General features: G+C 35.7%; 4 protein-coding genes across 4 annotated transcripts in view; all 4 read right to left on the bottom strand.

Moving 5' to 3' along the window:
• LOC142337485 (peroxiredoxin-2-like) overlaps positions 1-20,176 on the bottom strand; it is a 538,029-nt gene that overhangs the window by 222,088 nt on the left and 295,765 nt on the right. The gene's annotated exons all lie outside the window — the stretch shown is intronic.
• The window catches only part of LOC142337484 (transmembrane protein 64-like), a 227,808-nt gene that overhangs the window by 92,388 nt on the left and 115,244 nt on the right, over positions 1-20,176 (bottom strand). The gene's annotated exons all lie outside the window — the stretch shown is intronic.
• Positions 1-20,176, bottom strand: part of LOC142337483 (COP9 signalosome complex subunit 5-like) — a 235,183-nt gene that overhangs the window by 167,903 nt on the left and 47,104 nt on the right. The window lies entirely within an intron of this gene.
• LOC142337998 (uncharacterized) overlaps positions 1-20,176 on the bottom strand; it is a 67,353-nt gene that overhangs the window by 33,018 nt on the left and 14,159 nt on the right. Inside the window, exon 2 of the mRNA XM_075387631.1 lies at positions 18,869-19,182. Within this exon, the coding sequence (XP_075243746.1) occupies positions 18,869-19,182 (314 nt within the window). The remainder of the gene's footprint in view (positions 1-18,868; positions 19,183-20,176) is intronic.

Genomic DNA, 20,176 nt, shown 5'->3' with positions numbered 1-20,176 from the left:
TTTGACTTAATTGCCGATGTTTTTGTCGACAAAAATGTTTTAATCTCAATTTCAAATAATCTCAACTGCGCTGTTCTTGCATTATGAAGTTCATTTATGTTTTCAGTTTATACTTAGGCGTTTATGCACTAAGAGTTCAAATTCTCCACAGTAGTTGTGACATCAGTACTGACTTTAATATCAGCACTGATTTCTTGGCATTGCTTTCGCGTGTCATTAGCATGATCTTGTGTTTTTGTTTTTTTTGTCCTTGAAGACAATTAGGAAAAATATTCAGCGCTCTCAAACAATAAATTATCTGAAACGACAGCTTTGATTTGTGGTTACTTTTTTTCTAATTTGTAGTCTGGCTAATCTAAATCTGACCTGACCAATAGTCTTAAAAACATATAGCAACTTGACAAATGTGGAGTATCATTTAAACAGGTTTCAGATCGAAAAATAACAGATCTCCTCATCGGCCATCATTTGGTTGATAATGTTCAGTTTGCTTATTGTTTGTAGTCTATAGCTAGCGCAAAATGTTTCGCGACTATTTTTTCGATCTCTATAGCTATTTTGTTAAAATATCATTTATTTTTGTCAATTTTTTGTGGTTTTTATCAAATTAGGCTGGGCTGCTACATATCTCACGATATGGGATCTCTTTATGTATGATAGTCTAACTTGACAAAAGATATAACAAATCGAAGGCAAAGATATATGCCTAAGACCTGTCTGTGCTATAAGCCTCAATTAAAAATTGATGGGGGGCTGAAAGTGTTTAATTTATAAAAGAGTAATTATAAAATTACAGCTTACTAATTACCAGTTGCCTAGTTGTGATATCGAGATGAGCTGCGTAGCGATCGACCAGTTCTTCTTGTTAGTCGGATAGTTGTTAAGAATTTAGAGCTATTTATCGAAAAAAGGAAAGCAGTTGTCTGCTGCTGATTTCTGGTTCTTGTTTCTTTCTCTCTAATTTTTATCCGTCCCACATCGCTGAGAGAATTTACAAATTCATCTCAGCTCAGTTTGGGCCGATAGGGAGCGAATAATAAACTCACGTTCATATGGAGGTGCTTCTTAATTTTCCTATTGGCCGAGAAGGCAAGGGAATTAGCTCTTTTTTATCTCACGGAAAAATTATTGAAACTCCAAAAAAAAAAAATAAAAATCTAAAAAGCTGAGATCATCAATTATTGATCACGTAGGCCCCTGTTTTCTGCTTTTCCCCTCTTCTAAAACCATAAACAATTATGGTTTTCTTGGGGGCTTTTTATGAGACACTATTTTCTTTTCCCCTGAAGCAATCTGCTTCATCTTTATTGAAATTGGGGGAAGAGATCTGCATTGCAACTGTCAAAAGCCGAAGTAATTTAAGTCAAAAGAAAATGTGGTTTTACAGGCCGCCTACGCTCAACAACGTAACGTACATTTTCTATCCTGGATATAAGCGAGGAGATCCAGGCCTAAATTTGTGTTATTTAAATAAGTCGAACTGAGTTGCTAAAATACTTGTGTTTTGGTAGTCTTAACGAGCGTTAATTTGTTTAACGCTTGGTAAAAGAATGGTTAATTAACACCTAAATACGTTCGTTCTAATGCGGGATTAATTATCCGTTCATTTGTACCGGCTCTCGTAATACTACAGCTCACCCCGATTTTTAGTAAGAAACAAATTTTATAAATTAATCTACATCATACGAAACTTTGAAATGAAGGTCAGGTAAGTTCTGAGGTTTGTTCAAGCTTCCGTTGATTGGGGCTGTAATCAATTTAGTTGGAGGTTGCCAATGTAGGTTGGTTGCGAAGGTTGCAGGAGTTGGTTAGTTACGAGGTTTGATGGCGTCGTAATATAAAATCAATCGCAAAGGGCGATAATGTTGTGCTATAAAAACGATCGCAAAAGGCGATAAAGCTGTGCTAAAAAAAACGATCGCAAAAGGCAATAAAGGAACTGGAGTGGTGAGATACAAAATAAATCGCAATGGGCGATGACCATGTTAGTTAAAGACTTCTGGTGGTAAGATGACCGGGCTTGTTACCGGACTGTCATCGTCTTCGATTAAAAGAACTTCTTGTATATCGACTTCAATAGGTTTGTCTTTATCCATCGACTGTCGTTTTTTGTGTTTTTTCACCTTTCTTTTGAGTTCGGAAGTTTTGGCTTTTTGTTCTACGTTTTCCTTCATTAATTGAGTTATTTTCTTTCCTAGCTCACCATTTTTTTCTCCAAGTTTTTTGTTGGCATTTGTTATTTCTAAATGTTTCAAAGAAAACGTTTTTAACCTTAATTGCGAGTTCGATTCGCTGGTTTTCTGGAGTTGATGGGCAACAACATATTGGCGCCGCCAATAGTCGTTAGGTTGTTTTTTCTCCTCTGGTAGTTTTTGTGACTCCAATTTTAGTTGTTCGAATTTCCGTTGCAATTCTGGCAACTCTATTTCCTTTTGGAATAGCTCCAGCCTAAGTGTGGTGTTTTCTTCTATTAGCTCACTGGTATTGATATTCGTCAATTCTGGCATCTCAGCAGGAAAAGCAGAAATTGCATCATAGGGGACTTCAATGTATACGTCGAGCAAGTTATATCTAAGGGTATAGGTGCCCTTCTTAGGATCGCAAATTTTAATTCTCCATTTGTTGTTATCTGCGGGAAGCGAGAAAGTTTTCAGAACTGGAAGTTTTTCGCTGTTGGCTAATAGTTGTTGATGTCCATTTAACTGGATGATGTTTATTTTATCAGCAACCTCAAATTTGTTGTAGTTTGGTTTTAGGAAATAGAGAAGGGTGTTAACGTACCTCGGGTTCTCTTTGTTCATGTCCTCCTCTCGCGGTTTCAAAAATTTCAAGCATTCTGATGGTATTTTTCTGATAACGTCGTGAACGAGATCTTCAATGTTGTTAAGCTTAATAATTTTGTTTTTGTGACTACTAATTTGTTGGGTTGTGATTGTCCTCTTTCTGCTAGCTTGCCAGTTGTATTGGGGGTGATATCCCGAGCTGTCTTTGGCCGTTGGGGATTCTGTGATTCAAGGTTTGAATGGTGGGCTTGAGAAAGCGGGAATTGTTGGTTGATGGATCTGTGCTTGTTGTTGATTGTCAGATGGTGTCGGCGTTTGACTTTGAACGGGAATAATGACGCTTGGGATCTTCTTGGCTGCCTTTTCTAGTTGTTTCCGCTTCTTGTTGATAATCTAAAATTTTTTCTTTTGGTTAGCCTGTGTCCTCAATTATCACACATTATGGCTTCTATTTCATGTTTGCAAAAGTATTGCTAATATAAAAAAGTATTCTATTGTAAAAATGTTTTTGTAAGGTTTTGTTGCTAATTGCTTTATTTAAAAATTATAATGCTAAATGCATTTGTTATTAAAGTTTGGTAGAAAAATTTTTGTTTTGCTAACTGCAAAGTTTATTTAATGAAGGAGGGGGGAATAATAAAAAAAATTTTCATACTTATGCTAGGCAGGCAGCCCTGGCACAAGTACGTCTTTCTCCGCTGCCCGGAGGTGTGATTTTTGGGGCGCGTATCACACTAACACAGCTGCAGCGACCCGTGCAGCTGGGGAGACAACCTTGCTGGACTGAAAGAAAGAGATTGTTTTCATCATTTTTCAATTATCGTGCTAGTGTTCCACCGTAGATATAGGCCCATAAGATAAATTTTATTCCCGATTCAAGGAAGGAAAGAAGAATTTGAAATATGGCGCATAAGATTAGGATGGTTATGGAAATGGCCATGAAGGAGCTTATTAAATGGATGAAACTTTGGCTAGACATTCCAAATTATGTAGGTTCTAGAGCCAGGGAGGGCAAGCTGGAGAAAGCTGAGGTAACCCCTTCCCGAGGAAAAGGTGAAAAAAGATATTTTTGACTCGAGTTGTTTTTTGGTTTATTAAACAACGTCGTCTAAAAAATTTTTGCAAATGGGACACTTTGTCTGCTTATTTATACATACTCGACAGAATCGGTGATCCTCATGTTGGGAAAAATGTGGGTGTTTTGTTACTCCTAATTCTTTTTTCATTTTTTTGCATAAATTGAATCGGAAGTAGGATGTGATCAGGACGGGAAGACAAGGTCGAAGACAGATGGGACATTTAGTGTTTGGGTATCTTTTAAAAAAGGCCTTTCTGCAAGGAATGCATACATTGTGAGGAGTTTCTTTGGGGAATTGTTTGTGTAGTTTTTCTATGATAACGGTTTTGCGAGAACTTATTGGGCAAAAAATGACCTTATTGGGATAAAGCCAACAAAAACTGTCAAGTAGGGATTGTGAGAGACCCATTGAGTGACTGTTTTTCTTAGACAAAAACAGGAAAATCTTTGAGAAATTGAAGTAGGATGAGATTAATGAGGAATGATATGGCAAGTAAGGTAATTAAGATTAGGATAAATATTTTTGTGAGATCTAGATCGGTCATCCTCCGTATCTGGAAAAAATTTGGCCAATTGCAGAAAGGAGATATTAGTTGATAAGAAATGATATTGCCAATGCGCTTAGCAGAACAAATAAAAGAATAAACAATATTATGGGGTGCATTTTGTCATATCATTGAGTAGTGTAGAACTATGTTGAAGGAGGTGACTTGTTCCTGGTAAAAACTGAATTGAACTAGGGATATCGAATGGATTAACAGCAAAAGCAGGAAAGCAATTGAATTTTTGGAAGTTTTTGGACGCATTTTAGACTATGTGATTATTTTTTCGCAAAATCTTTTGCGCAAATTTTCTACGCAAAATTTACAATAGTTGACGGGCTTATAATCACTGTGATGAAAAGTTTTTGCAAAAGAGTATTGAAATCTTGTTTGTTTGCAAATATCACAATAAAACCAGTTAAAGATTGAAAAGATAACATTAAATCTAGAGCATTTAGGGCAAAAATCATAACCAATATTTTTTATAACATATTGATAACAGAGCAGAAACATCACGTGGGGTAGTTCGTCTGGGAAGTTTTCATGTAATTTTTTGAAAACAACCGTTTCGCGTTTGCAGCACAAACAAATTAATGTGACAGGTTTGGATTCTTCAGTATTGGTTTATTTGTCAATAGTATTCATTTTCGAAAGAGTGGCAATGCAGGGGATTATGTTTAAGCTGGTACGGTTGGAGGAGTTGGTTGTTGAATACTTTGGGATTTTATTGTTTGGTCTATTACTAATAAAACTATGAACATCAAAAAGTTGAAAGGAATACATACAACTACGAGGAAAACGGTTAAAAAGAAAGAAAAAGCTGCTGCAATAGTCATGAGGGCCATTAACAAAAAATAAAAAATCAAGTATTTTAGGTGTACACATTTTGAATAGTTTGCAAACGTAGGAAGTTTTGAATCGAGGATTTTACCACGGATTGTTCGGATTAATTGTTTGTTTACATAAAAGGTATTTTGTAGTTAAGAAGGTCATACACTGCAAACAAAATAATGGCAATTACTGATTGTAGAAATGGGAGTTACGCAAATGAGGCAATTAGGTTGGTTCCAATAATTAAATAACTCATTTCGACAGGGGATGCAAGCAAAATGGGAAGGTTGACCGTCTGGGTTTTTGTGCAATTTTTTGAATTGACGGCAAGGGAGGTAACAAATGGGGCATTCGAATTCTGGGGTTGAGTCAGTTTGTGGTTATTGAGAGAATATTTTCAAATGTTTCCCATTATATGGATAAATTAGAAAAATTTTGGTATGAGACTTCTAATTCATGGTGTTCAAGTTCATTGGGGATAGTTACATTTAAATCTGCAATAGCAAAAAAGAAATTCCAGTGCTTCTTGTTTGGATAAATGTAATAATGATTAATGGTACCTGTTGTTAGGAACATATAAGTTATTTTGATACAGGCTTTATACTGTATGTAACAAATAGTAAACCATCTTTCTACGTTAACAATTTTAACTTTTTCCTTACCAACGAACAAAATCATTGTTTTTAACAACTCAAAAAAACGATGAAGAAGTAACAAACTTATTTGAATATAGATGAATTAACAGAAAGGGAGATAGAAAGGAAGAAAAAAAATTAAAGGGAAAAAAATTTTTTCTGTAAACTGATTTCTTTGAAGAGCGCCCAAGTTGACTGGGAAGTCTTCTTCGCTATCAATGAGTGCTAGAAAAAATTCCCAGTGCATCATTCTCATGGTGACTCGATTAGAACCCTCGCATCCACTTTCGTTGTCTGTACAATGAATTATTATACGGGGTTTTCTCTGCGGTGGAAGTTTCAGTGAACGATCTCTCGAGGGACTACTTTGACTAGGCGCTCACCAAAATGGAACAACATTACAGAAGATCTAAATTAAAAGGGATTTTTGAGCCATTGAAAGCTTGGGATCTATTTATAAAAAAATTTCCAATACGGGGAAGATGGTGTTAAGGTAATAGTGCCATCAGTCCAAGTGTTTAAATAATCAAAATGGATTATTAGTTGTGGGATTACTCTGTTGAATTTTGTCGTGACAAATGATTTTTCAAAAAATTGAATTTGTACAAGGCAGTTTTAGTATGAGATAATCATTATTGTTTTTAATTGTTAATTGTTTCCAACTCGTTAGTGATTGAATTTTTTTGACAAGAATCAGTTTTTGGCAGATCAAAATAAATATTGTGAGGTACACAGTTAGGATTTTCTAGAATAAAGAGGAAGAATTTCCAATGGAGTGAGAGAGTGTTAATACTTATTAAACAAAATTTTTAACTTTGGATCTTTTTGAGTGTTATTAGCATGGTAGGTACAGGAGTTGGGTATGCATTGAAAGATCGTTGAATTTTGTGCAACTCTACAAATTTATTGTTAACAGAAAATATCATATTTTGGAATTGAACTTAAGCAATTGGATGTAGATTGGATGTTGAACTTGAAATATCGAGTTCTGTTTGTAAGCTAGAAAAAAGGTGAAATCGGCGAATTGAGGATGGGTAATGAAGATTGTAAAAAGTCTGTAAATATTTGTCATAGGCTTTTTCACGAAAGTCATTATACTTATAGCAGAAACCTTGTATACGGCTAAAAATTCAAAATTTTGATTTCCGATTCAGACCTGTTGGTTTCTATTAGTTAGATGAATCATGTTTTCTGGTCTAGTTCATTAGGCAAACTGTTAGGATCAAATTCTGCTAAATACACGAAATAGTTCCAATACAACAAAAGAGGGGTTAAAATAACACTGTCGTTTTCCCAAGTGTCCCAAAACTCGAATTTCATAATAATTTGAAGGAAAATGTCTCCGTTATTTTCTTCAAATGTTTTCTTTATTTGATAGATTGTAACAAGTCGATCTTGAAATAAAAAGTACAATAATGGAAGCGTTTTAATTAATATTTAGTTTGTTTTTCATTTCAAATCTATGTATTGACGTATGCTTATTTGTAAACAAAAGGATAAAAAGTCGTCAATTATTTCTGAAAGTAGGACTATTGACAACGATTGCTATCTATAAATAATCTATCAATCGGATTCCCTGTAGCAAAAACGGAGTAAGGGGAGGCAAAAGATAGACATAATTGCGATTAAAAAGTTGAAATTGGATTACAAGAAATAAAAACAAAGAAAGGATTCCGCACATTTCTCTCAATATTGAACTAACAAGGGAATTCAAAATTTAGTAAGATTGTTCTTCAGGCGCTTTGAAACAATTTTGTAGTCGATTCCAAAGTTTACAAAAGTAATTGTGTTATCAATCAGAGCTCTTAACAACAAGAAATATTGAAAATTTGAATGCGGTACGTCCAGATCAATAATGCCACTGGAATAGAAAGATGCAACTCTAATAGTTACAGTAGTTCCTAAAGTAGAAATGCTTGATGATAAGATTTGTCCGGCGTATTGTCCAAATCGAATGAATAAAGCGTTAGGCTGTTTAATGAATTTGGGCTGCATAACATAGCATCCCTGAGGTGTATCTAAACAAGATATTAATTATTTTACAGTGTCTAATACAAATAATTTTTATGATTTTTGAGACAAATTATTTTTTTTTTATAAAAGGATGACTTTTTTGTCTTAGTCACAGCTTTAAGGGGGTGCCACCACACTTCGAAGGGTAGACTCATTTTGTGGTTGTGGATGATGTGACTCGCGACTCGGGTATGTTATTTTATTATTTTCAGTACGACAACGCTCATCAATTTTAGTTTCTCTTGGTTGATCCTCAACGCATGTGTAATTTTTTTCTATTGTGCTGTAGGGTTGATAGTTATTAGGCGGTAAAAATTGATTGATGTTTTGTGGAGCCGGCGGTGTGGTTTCGTTAGAAAATACCGGTGTAAAGAACGATAAGATACAAAGATTATAAGTTGCTCCTAATAGAATTTTCCAAAAACCCATTGTTTTGTATGATATTTGTGGATTTCGAACGCTCTTATGATAGTTACAATTACATCAGTAAGGAATTAACTCCAAATTTTTCCAAATGGAAAATGATAATTCCAAAAAAATGCCTTTGAACTGCTCCGTAAAAAATGTAGGTGAGAGCAGAGTCTAGATAAATTTGTCTATTTATGCCCATCGCGGACGCATAGATATCTTTTTGTGAGTAGTCTATACTTCTTCTTTCTAGAACTTCTCTCGAAATTTTTGTCAAAACTGATTTTGATGCTTCCGAATGCAAGATTTTGTCCCAAAAAGATTTTAGTTGATTTGGTGTGTAAATTCAGGCACGTTGTGATTCGTAACAGGTAAATTTTGGAACAGAACTAACAACTCTTGAAGAGAATATTTTTGGCGGTTGTAAAGGAACAGGTGCTGGCATCAAATGGTACCATGAATTATCATTATCAATATCTAATTGGTAGGCATTTTTGTAGCCTCCAATACAGTTTACTTCGTTAGCAAATGGATAGGTTTGTCGAGTAATTGGATCGACGGACATTGTCCTATCATCATAGTGAAGAGGAATACTACCAAAACACTGATCAAGAACCTGAAGTGGTGAGTTTCGTTTTAGACAGTGGTACAGCCAACCTATGCAACCATCTGTGTCTAAGAACATCGAACGGTTGCCAGTTAACATGTATCAAGCTAAACGATTATGTTGGATAGCCTGCATAAGTGTCATTTGTTTTTGAGTTCGATCAAGTTCGCATTGCTCTATGACCAAACCTTTCCATGCTTGTTTTGTTTGCATGTAATTATGATATATGACAAAATCCATATTTACCGCAAGGTTAAGATCATAGTCTAACTTGTTTTTGTCTAAGTGTTCCCATGCAACAAAACCATTGTCGGAAGTTCGAATCTGGTCATCTGAAGGCTTCCTATTAAATCCATTTACAATTCGGCTGTTGTCAGAATCAATACGAAGGTTATAAAAAAATTGTTGAGTTTTTGACTTATAAAGTTTGCCAGTCTTCAAATTAAATCCGCCTGTATAAGAAACATATAAAGAATCTAAATTTGTTCTGTAAATAAACTCAGGTTTTCCACACACTTTTTCTTTTTCATCAACTACTCTAACTTTTATATCCATTTCAGCAGGAGGATACGTTCTTGGGCCTTCATAGGGCGTCTCCAATTTTTCATCTTTCACTATGAAATACTGTACGTTACCATGTTCGTTTTCATGTTTAAGCTTTTTAGCATTCTGTGAAAATCTTTTAGTAACTATACATTTTTCCGGTGCCTCCCAATTGTATGCAAAGAGTTCAAGTGATGTCGAATGACAACCTGCTTCTGAGAGGGCACAAGGAAGTTTTAGTCCTTGACTGTTATAGCTAGTTCTGTCATTAAGATCAATATCGAGTACGGTTTCTTGCATCAGGGTTTCAAAAGAAAACTGTTTAATTTGACCACGATTATCACAAGATGTTGATGAATCATCTTCAACTCTCTGGTTTTTAGAGGAAACAGTTTTTATTCCATGTTGTATGTCAGTTTCCATGTCATCATCATCAAACTCTGTAACATTAATTTTTTCAGTTTTGTTAGCATTTAAACATTGTTCAGGCGAAACAATAATATCGTACAATTGTATGTGTACAATTGATGAATGCGAAAACATGACACAATTATAACGAATGAGCATCGCAGTGACTTTGCACATAAGAGCTTTGAAAAAGGTCCGATAAGACCGCTGACGAAGTGTTACATGTGTATCAACCATCTGAGTGTATTCGGGTGTGATTTTGCAAGGAGAAACTTGTGTTAGAGCATACATTTTGTTTTCTTTCATTTTAGAACAGTCATAATGAATGACCCTAAGTTTGTTAGATACATCACTTTTATCGTCAAGGAGAGTTTCAGTAGAGTTAATAACTAAAAAAGGAGTACAAAAGTAGGAAAGACTTAAAACTAAATAAGAAAAACAGATTTTTTCAAAACAAGGATATTATTTCATCCTGTTCTTTTTCTTAGCGTTTCAAGCCGGAGGTTAAGGCTAAGAAATGTAGTAATAGGCACGTCCAGTAAATGTTGACCGGGTTTCTAGTACCTAAAACAAAATAAATAAATCCGGCTTGAGATAACGTGATGGCGGCTTAGTCGAGCGACTAGAAGTTCGCCTATGATTATTATTATTTTCTAAAGTTTGCAAATTAGAGGTTCCTTGTTCCGATCTACTAGGGCGGAAAGGACTTAAATTTGGATCTAGAGGTATTCTAGAATTGTTCAGCGGGCAAGGAGTTGAGCTCCTTGTTCGACTGTCACTGGGCAAATTTAATGGAACTGGAGGGTGGTTGTCACGACCACCTGAACTTTCTTCGTTAAATCCAGAGTCAAAATTGGTAGAAGTTCGATCAAGGTCAAGGTTCTGCACAGGCGGATCTCTTCTTATGAAATTCTTCACTGGGAAATATTCGGTGTTAGTTGGGCCTTGAAAAGAGAATTTAGTCAAAGGACAGTTGAGTTTATTCATTTGGCTCGTCATCAAGTTATTATAAAATGTGTCGCAGTTTTTTTTTATCAAACCATATTCTAGGGTTAACCCTGGAATAGTTTCCGTAGCTGGGTAGTACTCGATTAGGTGATTCCTATGAGCTACTTTTCTGGTAGCCGGGATGTTATCTAAAGTTATTTCGTAGTTGACATTGGTTAATTTTTTAGCTACAGTGTGCGGGCCTGATCTTAGTTCGTGTAGTTTTTTTGACGTTCCTAACTCCATTTGATGATTTTCCATTAAAACTTTTTGTCCAATTTCCAGTGGCCTACCTATCTTGTGTTTATTTCTGTTTTTATGTGCGCGGTTATTACTTTTTTAGGCGTTATTGTATCTTTTTCAGGCGTTATTGTATCTTTGTTTAAATTGGTTTTCTCGCATGAGCAATGAATTGTTTATGGTAGGTTTTAGGAGTTTGTCAATTTCTGTGTTTTTCGAAGTTTGCAAGGTATGCCTGTGAAGGGGCAGGTCCTTACAAAACTCGGAGGAGCATGTGAGTTGTGAATTTCGTAGGAGTCCTAACTTAAGTGACAGATGTTTCTGTGGTTTTTGTTCCGAACACAATGTCATAAGGTGAGATTCCAGTACTAGCATTTGGAACCGTGTTATGAGAAAAAGCAAATTTTGGTGCCAATTCATCCCATTTGCCTCGAGCTTGTTTAAGAAAAATTCGGAAATGTGCTCCTAGAAGTTTGTTTTGGATCTCGAATTTACCATTAGTCCAAGGTGAATACGCAGTTCGAGGTGCAGGTGTTATGCCTAGTTCAAGAATATAACTCGTAAAATATTGGTTCACGAATGCCGAACCCTTATCATACACAAGTTTTTGTGGTATTCCAAAAGACAAAATAAAATTTTCTAAAGCTTTTGTGGTATCTACAGCATCTGTGGAACGTACAGGGTATACCTGAATGAAACGTGAAAATGAATAGACAATAACTAGGCAATGATGTTTACCGTTCGATGGAGGATTTTAAGGTCCCTTGTGATCAATGTGGACCGTATGAAAGGGGAATGGGACTGTATCAGTCCATTTATCAAGAGGTGCTTCGTGGATGTCTCTCCGTTTTTGTTTATTTTTTTTTGGCAATCAAGACAATCAGCAATCAAGTTTTCAATTCACTTATACATTCCGGGCCAATAAAATTTTTTTTACGTTAGCAAGTGTCTTATCTAATCCCACATGTCCTGACAATTCACAATGAGCTAACTGAAATGCTTTAAAGACAATGAGAATGGTACACAGATATTTAAACAATCAATATCTGGTTCGTCTGTTTGTTGTTGAATACATAAGATGTTCCCTACAAAACTCAACTTTTTAAATTTATTAATGTACGGCATTATGGGTTTAGATTGTCGGAATTCAATTTTCTTTTCATCTTTTCTATTGTTAGTCCTTAATTGGCGGATTTGTTGTATCACGGTCTTTTAATTTTTCTTGACAAATTACCGATGTATTTAAATCAATTTCTTTAGAGAAGGTTGTCAGTTTATCAATGAGTTCTCTTTTATTTTTGGGTTTTCGGGAAATTTTTTAGCTACTTCGGTTTTATCTATACATGTACTATTTTTCACGAGAAAAAGTTTATCATATTCTAATGGGAACCTATACTCCGAGTCAGTTGTATTAGTTTGATCAATGTAGAGTTCATCAAAATTTAAGTCCGGCGGCCGGTTCTCATTGAACAGCTCAAACTCCGAAATTGGGTCAAAATATTGTTCGGATGTCTCCTCTTCCTGGTAGGAAGGGATTTCTGTATAGTGGTCAGACATTTCGTCCTCCTCCTGTTCTGATACAGGGGTTATTTCATGTTCGCGGTGACCTCTGTAATAGTTATTTGATGAACCATACGAGAATTCTTCGGAAATATTATTTATTGAACAGAGTCTGTTTTGATGGTTGTCGTACTTTTGTTTTACGATTTTGTCGTTTTTGAAAACAATTATGTCGATTCCTGTTGAGCTTTGTTTTAAGATTGGAAAAAATCTTCTACTGGTCCCTTTTCATTATCACGCAACATGAATTAATTTTCCTCGCTACAATGCTCGTCGTAAAAACTATTGTCTTTTGGTATCTTTTTATGTTTAAGTTGATACTTGTCAAGGTCTTTAATTTTTACATTACAAATTAGGATGTCGGGAAAAGCTAAGTGTTTTTCCTTCGGTCCAGAAAATTCTGAAATTGAGAAATTACTAACTGGTATCTGAAAAACCTGTTAGAAAGTTTTCCTCTTCTACCTCATAGGTACATTAAAGGCCTATGGTCTGTGTACACGTATACGGGATGGGGAGAACCAATTAAGTAATGCCCATACGTTTGTAATGCAGAAATTACACCGCAAAGTTCGCGTGCTGTAGTGCTCATTTTTTGTTCTACTTTAGTGTAAATTCTAGAGTTAAAAGACAGTATTCGTTTCCCTTCTGGAAATTTCTGGACGAGAATTGAGCCTATGGAAGAAGCGTCTACATGCACGTGGAAAGGGTGTTTAGTATCAGGTATTGCTAAGATAGTATCTTCGCTAATCCTGTCTTTAATGTTATTAAACAGTTTTTGGTGTTCCGTTGTCCAGACAAACTTAGTTTCTGTGCAGGTTAGGTCAAAGATTGGTTTGCAGTCAACGTGCAAATTTTTGATGTACATGCTGTAGAATCCTAAGCAACCTATAACTCTCATGACATCACGTTTGTTTTCAGGCGGCTTGAGTGCTTTTAAATCTGCTACTCGCTTCTTGACTGGCTTTATTCCATCTTTACCTACTACGTGTCCTAAGAACTGTACTGTCCTAAGGAAAAATTTAGTCTTTTTTCAGGTTGAGCTTTTAACCCTGATTTCTTTAAGAGTTCATGGTACTTGTCAATTATTTCAAACATTTCTGTTTCATCCTGTGATTGCATGATGGTGTCATCAATGTACGTTATAGCTTGTTTTTTTTCTGATTAATTGTGCAAAATGAATTCTCATTATACGGCCGAAGAAATTAGGTAGGCCGCATAGTCCATAAATTCCGCGTTCAAATGTGCATTGCTTTGAACCAGTTACAAAACTTACCAGCTGTTTGGTTTCCTCAGTTAGAGGCACTTGGTTATAAGCTGAACAAAGATCACTGGTTATGAAGAAATTACCTTTAATTCTAGTTAATAGGCTTCCGATTGGTTCCAGTGGCTATGAATTTCGGCTAAGATCTGTTATTGAATTCAAATATTGGTCGTCTTTAACCAGTTTTACTGTGTTCCCCTTGGGTAAGATTATGATTGGATTAATAAATTCTGAACCATTTCTTTATCATTACCCATTTCCCGGATTATACCTGTTTTATACAGTTGTTCCAAAAGGTTTTCTAGTTTTTCCTGATAATGTAATGGTACTTTGGACGGTCTCTGTTTTGTTAAAGTTGAATTTGGTAAAAGTTTGACATGAAATTTTTGCTTTATTTTTCCAATATCGTATTTGTGTTGAGAATAAACGTCCCTTTTTTTAATTAGAGTTCTCAGTAATTTGTCTAAGTTTTTGTCATTGATGTCAGCTTGACTGAAATCAAATTTTTTGAGAAACGTTTGATCGGTTTTGTCAAATCTGTTAAGTTTTTCCTTGGGAAGCTCAACGGGTCTGGTGTTCTCATCAGTTGTTTCTAATTGCGGCTTAAGATCCTTAAGGTCGTCGCTAAAGTCAGTTTCCAATTCGTAGTTGTTGGTAAAATCTTGCTGTCTTTTGCGCTTTTCTGCTTTCTTTTGTCTTTCAAGGGTTTTGTTGGTTTCAAAGAAGTTTTGAATTTTTGAAATTTTTGGACCTTGTTTTTCACTAACATGGAATATTTGATCCCAATTATTGTCACTGTTCATTAGGTGGTTTTTGAAGGCAACGTTGTCAACTACAGAATAATTTGTGTCTTGTTAAATTTCAATGTCCTCCAAAGTGTGCCCAATAGGACCCTTTTGAATGAAAACCTTGTTGTTTTGAGGATTGTTTAGCATTATTGGTAGTTCGTTTTCTTTTCTAAAACACTGAACATTGTAATTATAAATACGTTGAGCTTGCAGTTCACTTCCAATTACTAAAGAGGTTCCTTTCCAATTCGTTTGGTGGTCTAATTGATATTACGTGAGTTGATTGTGGAGCTAATGGTAGCTGCTGATCAAGAGTTACAATTTTGTAGGAACTAACGTACGGATAGCTTCTGGTTTGGTACCTAGATAGTTTGACGGCTACTTCAGGGTACATTTTCAAGTCAATTTTTGGAGTGCTTATGTCAATGGATTTTACAGTGGATTCAAGGAAGTCCATTCCCAACAAGTTCGGCTTACAACCATCTTTGCCTGAAAACCATGCGGTAACTTTCACTTGATACTTTCCTTCAAGGTCGAAAGAAGTTTTAAAAGTTATTTGACCTAGCAGTTTTAGTTTCTCACCATTAACCGTTAAGTATAATTTTTTGAAGCTTTCATCTCAATGTGTTGTGTTTTGCACAGTTCAATGTAATTGTGGTAATTAATTATAGAGCCTGATGCTCCTGTGTCCAATGAAAACTGTGTTTCTAAACCGTTATTTTTATTTTTGTCTCCGACGGATTGATATAAATTAATATAAATATGTGAATAACTTGTTTTGCTATTAGTAGTGTTTATGAACGAAGACCTATCTAGTTTAAATACTCGTCGTTGTAATAGCCTCCGGGAGTTTCGCTGGTAAAGTGGACTCGAGGGCTTCGCCCATCACTGCTATCTCTTGAATGAGTAGCATTGCTTTGTCTAGTAGGTGTCCTATCACAATCCTGGTCTCTACTCTTATCACGATATCGATTATCTGATCTCGGGGGAGCGTTGCTCTGTCTATCCCTACTATTTTGCCTATTGCTATCTCTACAAGAGTTGTTTCTATAGTTACTTTGTCGTTTCTGTGACCGGCCATCGTTGGATGATGATTGATAATTGTTGGAAGAGTTTGATGAGTATGGTGATCGATGTCGGTATTCTGACCTAGAGTTGTTTTGGTAATTTGATTGATTTTGGTTATAATTATTTCTGTGTCGGGTTTCCAGGATTTCAGGATTTTCAATAAATTTAGTAAATTCTAAAAGTTAAGGTCCTCAGGTGCATAAATTATATAGAATTTAGCGGGGGAATTGTGTTCAAACACGTAGAAAATAGCTAGGAAGGTAATTCCGTCAGTGATGAATCGTGTTATTTTACCCCTTTTAGTGTTTTCTATTGCTGTTAGATTAAGATTTTCTACAATAACCATACCAGTTTGGTCCATGCACTATTTAAAACCTCTATTGGTGAAAATTTTCGTGAGAAACCGGCTCAACTAGGGGAAATTCTCATCAATTTATGCTATTTCCAGGCTACAAATCTATGTTGGTGGGATAAAATTTAGTTTAAAATTGGTTATTCTTTGTTAAATTAGGGCCAAATTGAGATTTATATGGCCGAAATTAGGCTAAATAGGTTTTGGGGGAATGATTTTTGGTTAAATTCTGACTAAAAAAGTGTGAAAGTACTTCAATTATTATATAAATAAACTAAAAATTGGACATAGATTACACCCACCGGGGTCAGAACAATTTTACAAGAGCAAAGAATCTGTTGCCTGTTAGTATTTTAGTGTAAATTTACTGTATTTTGGCTGCAAATTTGAGATAAATTACTCTATTTGTTTGTCTATTAGTGTGCTTTCACTTCTGTGGTTGTGATTATTTTACCATCTTAATCCGATCGGATAGAAAAACAAAAACTCTCGGCGCACCAGTTATCAAATTAGTCTGGGCTGCTACAGATCTCACGATACGGGATCACTTTATGTATGCCAGTCTAACTTGACAAAAAATATAACAAATCGAAGCAAAGATATATGCTTAAGACCTGTCTGTGCTACAAGTCTCAGTTTAAAATTGTTGGGGGGCTGAAAGTGTTTAATTTATAAAAGAGTAATTATAATATTACAGCTTACTAAATACCAGTTGCGTAGTTGTGATATCGAGATGAGCTGCGTAGCGATCGATCAGTTCCTCTTGTTAGTCGGATAGTTGTTAAGAATTTAGAGCTATTTATCGAAAAAAGGAAAGCAGTTGTCTGCTGCTGATTTCTGATTCTTGTTTCTGTCTCTCTAATTTTTATCCGTCCCACTTCGCTGAGAGAATTTACAAATTCATCTCAGCTCGGTTTGGACCGATAGGAAGCGAATCACAAACTCACGTTCATAGTGAGGTGCTTCTTAATTTTCTTATTGGCCGAGAAGGCAAGAGAATTAGCTCTTTTTTATCTCACGGAAAAATTATTGAAACTCCAAAAAATAATCAAAATCTAAAAAGCTGAGAGCATCAATTATTGATCACGTAGGCGCCTGTTTTCTGCTTTTCCCCTCTTCTAAAACCGCAACATTTATGGTTTTCTTGGGGGCTTTTTATGAGACACTATTGTCTTTTCCCCTGAAGCAATCTGCTTCATCTTTATTGAACTTGGGGGAAGAGATCTGCATTGCAACTGTCAAAAGCAGAAGTAGTTTAAATCAAAAGAAAGTGTGGTTATACAGGCCGCCTACGCTCAACAACGCACATTTTTTATCCTGGATATAAACGAGGAGATCCAGGCCTAAAGTTGTGTTATTTTAATAAGTCGAACTGAGTTGTTAAAATACTTGTGTACTGGTAGTCTTAACGAGCGTTAATTTGTTTAACGCTTGGTAAAAGAATGGTTAATTAACACCTAAATACGTTCGTTCTAATGCGGGATTAATTATCCGTTCATTTGTACCGGCTCTCGTAATACTACATTTTTCACATGCATTGATGGTTTTTTGCTGTTAGACTTTGATAGTTTATTGCAACCCAAAAACAATTTCAAAAATCTTCTCAACATAAAAATCTTGATTTTATGAGATTGTCGAATATTTTGATATAAATGTTTATACGTAGCTTTGACGCCACTATTTTTCAAAATAAGTTTGATTTCTGCGGCTGTTTTTTCTGCTGTTTTCGTCGCTGTCTAGCAACAATTTTTGGTGCCGTTTTTTGCAATGTTGCGGTTTAGTACTGAGAAATAACTAAATAAATAGGTACTGTTCAAACTGGTTGTATTTGTTTGTATGTCTTCCTCTATCTGTGCGTTATTGGTCATTGAAGAGCATAATCTAACTTTTAAAAACTAGATTAATGATAGAAAATTAGTTATTTTTGTACTTAGATCTGAATCCATTTTGCAATGTGTGTACGCAAGATAGTTCAATTTAACCTCACTGTTATTTCTTTAGTTTCTGATGAAATTTCCGATCTTCAGCAGCTTCGAAGAGAAAACATTTAACCGAAAAAAATTGCATATTATTTGATTTTTTCGACTAATTATCCATAATCTTAAAAAATTTCAATCCGGAATGACTTCATTACGCCTCCAAGAGTAAAAATTGCTGCTTTTTTATTACGGTGGCCAATGCTTCAATCAACTTAAAATCTTTATTTACTACTTAAGATCAAATTAATAAACAAAGTTTCTCGAAAGCCATCTTACTGATAAGTGTTCATTTGAAATTTTTCGTTTTTATACCGCAATTAGTAATCGGAGGGAGTTTTTTACAATTATTACATGTGAGCGTTTTTTTTATTCCATTCTAATTGGCGTGTTGTTAACAGCTGGGATTTAGTGACCAAAACGAGTCAAATAAAGAGTACGTTCTCTGCCGTGATGCAGCACGTCACATACTTTTTCACCCCTACTTCATCGCTTTTCCCAAAAAAGTTCATTCCGTTTCCGTTTCCCGTGTCGAATTTTTACCCCAGAAAAGATGTAAGAGTATGGGTAATAGGGGATAAAACGATGCAAGAGTAGGGGGGTAATGGGGAATGGGGGGGGGGGGTAAAACGATGCAAGTGTAGGGGGTAATGGGGGGGGGTAAAAACGATGAAAGTGTAGGGGGGTAATGGGGGGGGGGGGGTAATTGTGGTAAAAACGATGCAAGAGTAGGAGGTAGTGGGGGTAAAACGATGCAAGAGTGGGGGCGGGGGAACGATCAAACTAACCATTTTTGGGAAAGTAGAACCGGTAGTCTATATCAACGTCGATGCTGTCCCCCACTGACGTCACAAACTGGATGTTAGCATTGATGGAACTGAGAACGAACATCTCGTAGGGAGATGTTTTTGTTCCAGAATTGTAGTGGTTCCTACTGGACTGACCACCATCTGAGCCGGTGTTGGCAGGGTCAACATCGTGTATGAGTCGTCGTTGGAGTCTGCGATGAATGTTGAATACAAGAAGGACAGAGGGTGGAAAGTTTATCTTCAGGGCGAACGCTGGGGAATCCTCGACAACGGCGCTTAAGTTGAAAAAACACCTGAAATTGAGTATGTTTGGTTTAATTATCCTCTATTGCTAGGCTGAGTAATTTCAAATTTTGGCTTGTGATGGGCGAACTTATATAGTTTTATCTCTGATCAGACCAGGTTTTCGGAGAAAAACCCACGGAAAAAACCCCCCCTTGAGTATTAACGAGGTGAACATTTGATTTAGCCCGTTTGGCAATGCCTCGCGAAACAGGGCCATGACTTAGCGGCCCGCGGGACTTGATATGAAACTATCACAACGAAAGAAAATTATCACGACCAAAAAACTCAAATTTAAAATGAGGTTTATTTCCGTGGGGGTTTTATTTGCTATCTAGAATTATGTGGGAGAGGTTTTTTCCGTGGGGGTTTATTTCCCAGACCCGATCAGACGATGTTACAGACTTATTCTCCTTACAAAAGAGCGCAGACTGCACCCTTTCATCTGATAATGGGACCATTTGAGACCATAATGAGACAAAATATAACCATTTTTTGGTTTTATTAGGTTATCGCACTGCATTCCGGTACGCATATTGGTTGATCTTCTCATCAGATGCTAAAAACCTGGAGTGTGTGAGCCTGATTTCATAGACGTCGAAATTTAAAGAGTGTAGAATTAGTCTGATGAGAAAGTCCAATTGGAAATCAAAACGGTTGTTTTTGGTCACACACTTTTTTCTTAACTAATATGGAAAACAAAAATGATAATACGTGTTTTTAAAGACGCAATGATAATTTGGATAGAAATAGGAGTTGCTCATTTGCAGTGAGAACATAGTGCAAAAATTGAATCTCTTCATTGACAAATTTAATGCCAGTTTACATTCCAGTTTGAAATTGCAACATTTTTTGCCCACTCATAAAATGATAAGGAATTCTTAGAGTTTTAATGAAACTGTATCAACTGACCACTGACTTTATACAATCATTATAATTTTATTTACCAAGAATAAAAAGAATCCTTTTTTTTGAAATGATATTGGATCTTTTCAGTTTGCCCCC

This window comes from Convolutriloba macropyga, chromosome 4 (assembly GCF_964194025.1).
Source record: "Convolutriloba macropyga chromosome 4, txConMacr16.3, whole genome shotgun sequence".
NCBI lineage: Eukaryota > Metazoa > Xenacoelomorpha > Acoela > Convolutidae > Convolutriloba > Convolutriloba macropyga.
This window is presented reverse-complemented; position numbering and strand designations above follow the sequence as displayed.